Here is a 10,352-nt window from a genome sequence, read left to right as displayed (position 1 = left end):
AACGGCAGTCGATGTGGCGGCGTAAAATGTTCGTATCTCACTTTGGAAACAGCTTACAAGCTTAAATTACTGATAAATAACATCACTAGATTCACTACAGAAGTACAAACGCGGATAGGCCTGCATACAACTAAAATGTTAAAAATAATATATTTCATTGTACGTCACTAGGTTCTTAAAAACCTCTACTCCCCAAAAGACAGATACTGACAATACTGATCTTTGATTCTTCTGAACGGGGTCTCTCCGTCAATCCGCACGGCACCGCTAGTCCGAATTTTTAGGGTTAGGGTTAGGTTTTGGGTTAGGGTTAGGGTTAGTGTTAGGTTTAGGGTTAAGTTTAGGGTTGGGTTCAGGGTTAGCGTTAGGTAAGCTTAAAATTCGGACTAGCGGTGGTTCGGACTGACGGGGTTTCGGACTGACGGGCCGGGGTGTACCATGTGTACCCCTTTTGAACTACCTGATACTCATGTGTTCCAAATATATTGTTCGTTGCACGAGTTTATTTCATTTAGACGTATAAATCAACACGCAATAGTGTCAAAATGGTAATATTATTAAATATTGCTTCAGGCCCCTAATTGCCCTGTAATTGCCCAATGTGTTACACGCAACTGATAAGGTATGTAACTCTTTTATATCATTAGTAAACTTTCACTGTCACTCTAGGGTGCTATTTATCGCAGCTTGTTGACGAGAATTTGACACGATTTTAATGGACCCTCTTCTGTGCATTTGACCATGGCCCTGTGGTGTGTCCTACAGAATCGATGTAATTATATAGGATGAAAGGAAACATTACTTGGACCGTGCTTGGTATGAGACAGTGGTCCTAAGAATGACTGTGAAAAAAATCCACATGTTTGTGTGATTGTCATGATTGTATGAGGCTTTATATAGGCCTACGTGTGCAGTTTGTTTGGTCATATTCCATTTGAATTCCATGATACATCCCTATAAGGAAGACATGCATGACTTAATCTGTGAATTTCAAATGGGGTTACTTGAATTGGTGACTCCATTTGAATCTACACCCCCTGCGTGAAAGATGTCTTCCATAGGCCGTGTAAGGATTTCAATTGGAATAGCCGAACTATCATGAAGTTTTCGGTGAACTTTATATTTCTTGAATTACAAGAGCATTTATAGGCGATTTACGTCATGTACTCAAAACATACGACTATGTCTTGCAGAATTAGGGCCTATATAAAAAATTTGTAGTGTGAAGTAAGTTGTGTTTATATTCATTGTAAATTACTAATAATATTCAACAACAACTTGCGAAACATGATTACGTGTTAAAATTCATTACAGCCTGTTTTTTTTTACAAGAAAAATGTTCTCAGCTCCCATCGACAAAGACCCGATTAAAAAACACCAAACTATAAAAGGTCAAACCATTTATAAAGGATATATTAAAGGCTTACATAACAAGCATTGTTAGATTCTTTGAAGATCTGAAACAATTACCAAATTGCAAAGAAGACGAGTCTCTAAATATCTTTCCAAATTCTGTTGTTATCTGAGGTTATCATTGAAACAGAATAACCATATCATGGCGCCAGGCCGATTTAACTCACATGTACCGTGAATAGGGCGGTCCCAACTCTCACAAACAAATCTTCACACCTTGTGCGTTTTTAGGATCGCTTATTAATTATGCTAACACTTAGATCAGTCAACAACAATTATCTATCGGAGTGGTTGATAGCCAATGGGCGGGGTATAAAAGGGTCTATGTATGCCAATCAAATAATAAAATAGGATATTATATTGATAATAAGATCCTTTATTGACAATACTGTACATCCGATTATCTCTACCTATTTATGCCATTTTCTGCAACAATACAATGCTGAATGCATACAAACACATGTATGTCATCAAAATTGTATGTAATGTCAACCTACGGTGCAGATCGATTCCTGTATCATGTATGACGGCTAGGCATGTTTGTACCAATCTGGACACAATTTATGTGCATTATTTTTAGTGAATATCGTAAAAGAAATAAAATTAAAATGAATACGCAGTGGTTCGATTGACTGAGAAGGTTTCTAAGTGTATTGGATATTGCATATAACATGTACTGAGCCGTATTGATCCAAACCACTTCTGAGGTTTTATAATACACTCTCCTATGGTATAAAAGTTAGAGTTTCTATTACCCTTTAAAGTGATCAAAATAAACATTACATTGTTCAACCCATTCAGATAAAAGCATGATATCCAATGTGTATTTAATGTGCTAATATACAATCAAGAAACATGGAGCCAACTTTTCCTAACACTTTACAAGTGTAGAAGCTGGATTGGTTTACTAGCGCCCCTGAACATGTTTACTTTCTAAGGTAACTGCTTAATTATTCATTTTGCTCCCAAACGCGTGCGTAGTAACCGCGTGCTAATTAGCATTAAAATGAGAAGCATGGATCAGGAATCGAGCATGAAACACTGCTAACTTTTTGAAAATCGTACTAATTTTGATAAAATCGTGCACATTTTGTTAACCATCAATATTTATGCAAAATTATGAAAAATTTTATTTTTAAGTTGGGGCTACATGTTTTTACCTGTAACAGAATATACACCATATCAATGCTGTTTGCAGGGCCCTCATTCATTTTGGCAAATGAGACAGCTCTTATTGTATTCCTGGCGCCAGGGCTACTTATACTATTGCGTCAATCTGCAATACCCAAATTGCTAATCACTTCAGATGTGCCCGCACCCGCCTCCTATAACATGTTCATCAATACTACCAATTTAAAAGTGACTATAAAACACAATTGACTAACTGAAGATTAAAAAAATTACTGTTAAAAAAGTTGATAAAGGGTCTTCTTTAAGCTTAAGTCAATGGGATTGACACTATTACATGCTATGCCACAGACACTGTCGGTATATATCAATATGCATCAAAATCGAGGTATAAAACCCCAAAGACCAAATTCACAATACAAAGAGTCAAGATTTAAACACCTCTTTGCACCATGGCCATTGTCTACCACGTTGTAGTGGGCTACCAGTACCAGGAATACACAAAAAGGGGCGTGATCTAAACTGCGGCTAATTCACCGCTAAAGACAGCCCCTTTGGAGTAGTGGCGATCAACCTGTAAAATTACCGTGTGTAAGACACAGAGGGAGCTTCTTGATTACCCGCTAGCTAGGCTCAACTCAGCAGCGTGTATTGTATACATGGTGTTTTGTGTTTGACACGGGCCATGTGAGTAGTGAGCAATATAGCCGGCACCAGAGATCACCTACCGATAGCTACCATTTATTCATCATTCATTTGTGGGCTTAGCTAGCCAGTGATCGGACGCTACTTCACAGCACTGGTGTGTCCAACCTTCACTGTTATCTCATCACTTTATTTATACATGAATATTTGTATAAATATGATGGATTTTTAATTATGTTGATATTTTTCCTATTGGGCTGATTGGATTATATTTATGTCTTAGTTAAAGCGGTGTTTCCTCTTGCGACAATTTTTCTCCAAGATAACATCAAACTGGACGTCAACGTGGGAAGACACAGCTAGCCATTCACACAGTCCTACCGGTGGCACATTATTTTCTCGCCTTTTTGTCATCATCTCATCAGAACACCACACTCTGATTGGCTGGACAGTTGGTAAATAAGTAATTAACTCGGGCAAGTTGAGCTTCATTCACTACCCAGGACTTGTATGGAACACTTCATATCTTCTAGAGTGAATGTACCACAACCACACAATACGGATACACCACGAGAGGTACTACTAGGTGCAACTGCTTCTACTATCAACACTACAACCAGTGATTCCGATTATAGCAAAGCACTATCTCTTCACTATATGAAGCATTCGTTTCCAGGTCTCGGCCCAGCCATCTGGCCTACGCACCAATCTTACCCCTCGTCTCAATGACTTCAGCGTTAACTCTTTGCTAACTCCACCGCACTTTTTCCCGAGTATGTTCCGTGGTCCCGCCGGGTTGGGTGCTACGCCGAGTTTCTTACCTAAGTTAGGAGACCCAATCAATCCGTATTCACCACCGGACTTTTTATCGGCTCATCTACATCATAGACACCCTTTGCAACCTCCTCTGCCTGGAATTGAATCGCAAGAAGGCGATACTGATGATCCACAAGTGACTTTGGAATCTAAAGATTTATGGGAACAATTTCATGAGAGAGGTACAGAGATGGTCATCACAAAATCGGGAAGGTGAGATATGTTTCTTAAGTTCATAAATTTATCTTGTCTCATTATTGTATACGTTCTCATGAACCACTCACTACATTTTTGTATGGTAACTATACTTTACTTATATGTAATCGTGTGTAATGGGTTTTGTAAATATATGAAGGTCATCTACCGAACTTAAGGCTATTATTTCCATGTAAAAATGTTAAATTTTGCCTTTTGTAAAACACAGAGTACAGTTTAGTATAATGTTGTGTAGTCCAAGATTAGTATCCAACGCAAGTTAAAATGCCTTCTAATCTAACTTAAGTATTTCTTTGTAACACGTATAAACTATGAAACGTATTGGACATTGTATACTATAATTAGCAAATAAATTGACGCAATTGGTATTTTACTTTTCAAGTTTCTTACCAAGTATGGTTAAAAAGTAGGCTACATAATACATATTGCTATATTCTTGCAAGCTCTTAAAGCCTTCAGCCTGTAATTTTGTTTAGCAAACTTAAAAGCAATATCAGTATTCCACAATACAAAACAGTTTAACAGTCTAAAAGACATTCCCTAAATGGATATGTTTACTACAGCAAAAAATACAGTCGCAAATTAGCTTAGTATAAAAGTGTTACTGCAGTCATGTTTAGTGCGCACTGATACCTCATTTCAAGCCCCGTTAGTTCCGGCATAAACAGTAGCAGAATATCCCGCAAGCACTTACACCACGGTGGCCAAATATTAGCACCGGTTACTGTAGCAAGCCAGAGCAAGCTGCTATTCTGTAAAAACAACTTGCCCCGAGTATGCATGTGTATAGAAGATAATTCCCATACATTAGCTAATGAAGGTAAGGTAATAGAGTGTGATGGTTAGCCGATTGTGACTAATAGTATACAATATTTGTGGCTTCATGTGTACAAAGAGTTCATAATAATAATCTACTGATAAATTCCCACATTTTCTGTAATAAGAGTGCTTTATAACATGATATGCATAAATTGCAATATGATATTATTTGATTAGAAAAGATGGTGTCAATTGGCATGATATTGTCCACTGCTCTATCGCTCTATTCAACCAGAAAAGATATAACTTGCTTTGTCCACCACTTAATATTCACCACTTGTTTCAAAAATGACCAGTATTGTCTAGATATTCTAATTTTAACTGTTCTGTCTTTATAATGTGGTCTATATAATTATTATCACTATATAACTTTCTGTCATATCATATCATATCATCAAAATAAGTTTTTCAATACTACTCACACAGTACCTATACATATCATGCATGTATCCTGGATACGAAAAACGGCAACAGAATAAAATTTGATCTGTCGACCTGCTGTCGACCGAATTACAGAATCATAACATTTACTTTTTGAACAATGCCGCACACAAAAGTGAACAGTCATATTGAACGGTTATAACAATTGCCCATATAATCATGGAATGTAACAGAGAAATGACTGGTTTGGTATTTATGTACTTACATGTATTTGTACGGTGTCCTTTCTACATGTGTACTTAAATCTGGAGAAGTTTTCATGTTTATGTCAATTATTTTCTGAAGGGGGTTAGGACAAATATCTCTGACAAGACCAGTTTTGAGGGGCATTTTGAGACAGGAATTTGGTGGCATAAAACATGAGCAAAGAAAAACAATGAATGACAAGAAAGCTGAACACATGCAATAAACAGTAATCTGGTAATGCATAGGTCTATAAGTTCACATGTATAAGGCCTACACATAGGGTGGCTAACATTCGCTGCATGTACTAACAATAGGCCAACTACAATGAGCTGAAATACACACAATGGCCAGTTTTGTTTGGACTAATCATGCTAATTATTATAATAAACCATAATTATTTGATTAGAAAAGCAATTCTCTCAAAAAATTAAACATGTTGTTGTCAAACAACTGTTTCAAGAAAAACCATCACATTAAAAACACAAATTATTGTGTGACATGTTTAACCCGAAAAAAATACAATAACAATTGTCGTCACATCAAAATGGTTCCAAATTGTTTCACATAATAAAACTTTTATTCCATCCGTTGTTTATGAAGTAGCACCGTATCACACCACACAGCGGCAACATTCTTTTCAATTTGCGTTAATTTTTGGGGTGCCAAAGATTGTTTTCAAGTTCGTGTTATTGTCACTGACCCATTCTACTGAACACTATTGCTCAATTTACTACGGTACTCGCTTTGCCGATATATGGTTGAGGTTTACTGCCTTTAAATTGCTATGTTTACATACCGAAACAGCAAACCATTAAGGCACGTTTTAACTTCATAAATCACTACACCGCTTATTTGGCTCAAAGAAATAACTATAATTTTGATTATTTATCTTTTCAAGAATAACTATTTTTCTTTTCTGTAACATATTGTATAACAGTGATTGCACTGGCCTTTTGTGAAGCATCCTTACAAATTGTGTATAATTTATTACGTTATAAAAGCTCCAAAGAAGGAACACTGCAATGGAACAAAACAGCAATTGGCGTGGTTCTTTTGTAGAAATTTTCAAGAAATATACAGTTGCATCTTGACATCTATTGCATGCATCTTTTGTGCGCCAGATTTACATTTGATTTGAAAGTGTTCAATTTGAACAAATTAACTATTTTACAATTTCATTAACACTTATTGCCGGAAAGTAAGGAGAGAAACTTGAAAAACCGTGGACGTGATCTTTTGTGTTGAGGTTTCATCTGTTTATTGTATTCCACAATGTATATTGTTGATGTTTTTGTCAGAGCAAGTTATTACTTATAAATGGGAATATGTGAAATTCTGATGGACGTAAACATTGAAATGATATGTAATAACTCGTCACCATTACAAATATTCGAGAAAAAAATTGGGGTCACTTGGTTTATTACATGTATATTAATTAACCCATGAGACCTACCTGCCGATTGGCCAAAAAGAAGTTTTCATTATCAATTGGACCAATCAGCAACATTGTTAGAATAAGTTGACCACGCAAAAATTGGGGTGAATTATTTGCAAAGCTCCATTCTGATTGGTGATTAAAGTGAAAATATCCTGTCATTGACCAATCAGAGGCAATGTTAGATCGGGTGGTAGTGCATATATCACTGATATATTGTGAATCAGGATGCTTAAAGACTTCAGCTTTGTTACATACTAATAATGAATTAATCAATTATGTTGAATAAAGATATATATGAAATTGTAAGATCATTTTAAGTATATTATTTAAGAATAAGTAATGATAGGGGCCTATATGATATGTTGTCATATAATGGAATTACAAAAATCATGGATAATGGTGATACATCATTAATTTCATGTGATATGTAAATATATAAATTGCAACCAGCAGCCAGAACAATAAAACTTTGAAAATTTCATCTATAAATTAGTTTGTACTTATAGTTCACCATTAACACATGTTACCAGAAGTATTTAATAATTGCTATCAAAAGTGTTTACCAATTACGTACAGAAGTGCTACATTTTTTAAACTGTCTATCAAAACAAGTGATTCTAATACGTGGCATTTAAACTGTAAATGGCACCAAACGTATTACATTTTATACTTTATCAAATTTGCGTGTAAAAAGCAGAGCCTATTAAACACATATGTTACCAGTGTTACATTACCACCAGAAGGTCTTCTGCAATACTTTGAATTCCACGACTAATGTTTCTTCCATAATCTGTTTTCATCCTTTTTACAGACGTATGTTCCCATCCTTCAAAGTTCGAGTCTCAGGTCTGGATAAGAAAGCCAAGTACATCCTTCTCATGGACATCGTAGCTGCTGATGATTGCAGATACAAATTCCACAACTCCAGATGGATGGTAGCTGGTAAAGCAGATCCAGAGATGCCCAAAAGAATGTACATCCACCCAGATTCCCCAGCACTGGAGAGCAATGGATGCAGAAAGTCGTCTCCTTCCATAAACTCAAACTTACCAACAACATCTCGGACAAGCATGGTTTTGTAAGTGTAAGATTTGTTTTATGTTGTTTACTTTAATAAATAGAAGACGATTTGGTAAAGATAAGTGGTGTTGACGGGTAGATAGGTCAATGTTATTTTACGTAGTCTAGACGCGGGTTGGTTGTGAAGGATGAGCACCTTAGAGCAGGATGGTTATTTTGGTATTAAGAATGTGTCACCAAATGGCAGTAGTCATTAGGAATCCAAATCACCAAGAAGCTCAACAACTTTGGTTCTGAAGCTTAATGAATCTGAATCACATTGCTTCAGAACATAGACTCTAAGTTGTTGACCTTGCTTGTGCAAAAATTCAGTGCCCACGTTTGTCATGCTTGTTGTAATGCAAGAACTGTCTTTCATTGCATACGTTTTTGAGCTATCTACCTAAATCTTTACTTATGGAGCCATATTTGTAAGCTTTATGGCAGTACATTATACAATGGAGGCATGATATGTGATTACAAATTGGATCAGTTCTGAGACTATTCCATTGTCAGTCAAATTCATTAACAATATCATTAGCAAAACCTGTATACTATAGATAGTTGTACACAAGATGACTTAAATTCTGCGCACTTCGTAAGAGAAAAATTTGGCTTTTCTTATAACAATGAAAATGATAATTGGAAACTTTTGTGTAGATGTGTGTGTATTATACTAGTGAATGACATTAGTGAGGAAGTTTTAGGGCAGCAGCTCGATATATTTATCATTCCTCCTCCAACATTAATTAAGAGAACCTCACTCACTCTTAAAGCACATGCATTAGATCACACGCTTTGTTCAAACTTCAGCCAGATTTCGGCGCCTTCACAATACAATGCATTCTTCTATTTAATTCTCCCACTGTCGCCTCGCTCTAAGTTTCTTTTTTCAATTATTTTCCCCGTGTCAATTTTTATGGAAAATAGTTTTGTTCCTTAGGAATTTTATCCATTGATATGATACATCGTCATCGATCCTCAATGGACAGTGTAAATTTCACTAACAACAGAAGAATAGGGAACAGAGGGGAAAAACGGGTCATGTTTTCAAAACGAAGTGTACACACAGAAGCGCTTTAAGATGATACTGAATAGCCAGGGGCGATATTACACCATGTATGAGAAGACGCACAATAAATGCATCTTCCGTGATAAGCAAATCAAGTACATGGCAAGGTAAATTGAATAGAATATGATAGAACTAATGAAGAACGCACTAATTCACCTCACTGAAAAAGATACTCTAGGATGGGCTGTGAAACGTTCAGTCGTTTACCTGTGCAAAAGCCTGGTGGTGTGAGTAGAGGTAGTGCTTAAAATGCCATTGGCGTATCGAGTGATATTGTGTGAAGTAGCAGCTACCTGCGTTCCTCTGTGGCAAATGAAAAAAGGCGGTGATCTTTGTATTCGAATCGAAAGCTGGTGTATTTGGCACCCGGGCCCATCTCGCACACCACCTCCAGAGAAACTAACACACCACCTCAGGCCGTATGCTGCATTTATGATTGTGCAAAGAACAAGACGATGCAATTTCTTGAAAGTTGTACGGACAAGACGAGATGACGCTGTAGTTGTTGAAATTTTCACGAGCTCTAACAGTTTCAGTGTCGGTGATTCACCTTCGTCAAGCTATCGGTAGACTCCAACAACTTGAGGCACATTTTAAACGTTATGTTGCGTGGATTTTGATATCCACATCTCCCAGTACTACATGTAGTAGATTAAAGCCATGGGCCCCTGCTTCTCACCCTCGCCATTAGATTGTCACCATTCCGTGTTATTTTACCCCTAGGGACATAGGCACTATCTATATTTTCCCATCTCCGTATTTCCCCCTCCAAAAATACTGTTCATCATGACCGAACTTGTTAAACTACAGACCAGGGTGTTACAATGTATGATCTGTGTTTTGTTCACGAGATCCAGAAAGGAGAAAGCCCAGTAGCAAAATTTCTTGTGTCAACTTTGTCACCTTATCGAGTGGTCAAGAACTTGCATACTGTATTAATGCATTTAATAATATACAACAAACCAGACACACGACCGTTCAATTTCACTCTCTAGACAAGGTACAACCCAGTGTCAATGACAGGGCTAGGAGGATGTTTCTTATTCAAAACTGCCCACCCCGAGCCACAGGGCTACCGTTTGCAAACTTCCGCCATAAATAGTCTCCATGCATTGAACT

The 10,352-nt window shown here is 36.8% G+C and overlaps 1 protein-coding gene across 1 annotated transcript in view; it reads left to right on the top strand.

Moving 5' to 3' along the window:
• The first annotated feature begins 3,122 nt into the window (after positions 1 to 3,122).
• LOC140165165 (uncharacterized) overlaps positions 3,123 to 10,352 on the top strand; it is a 30,955-nt gene continuing 23,725 nt past the window's right edge. Inside the window, 3 exon segments of the mRNA XM_072188607.1 lie at positions 3,123 to 4,215; positions 7,914 to 8,095; positions 8,098 to 8,180. Coding sequence (XP_072044708.1) covers positions 3,962 to 4,215; positions 7,914 to 8,095; positions 8,098 to 8,180 — 519 coding nt within the window. The 5' untranslated portion in view covers positions 3,123 to 3,961.

This window comes from Amphiura filiformis, chromosome 11 (genome assembly GCF_039555335.1).
Source record: "Amphiura filiformis chromosome 11, Afil_fr2py, whole genome shotgun sequence".
NCBI lineage: Eukaryota > Metazoa > Echinodermata > Ophiuroidea > Amphilepidida > Amphiuridae > Amphiura > Amphiura filiformis.
This window is presented reverse-complemented; position numbering and strand designations above follow the sequence as displayed.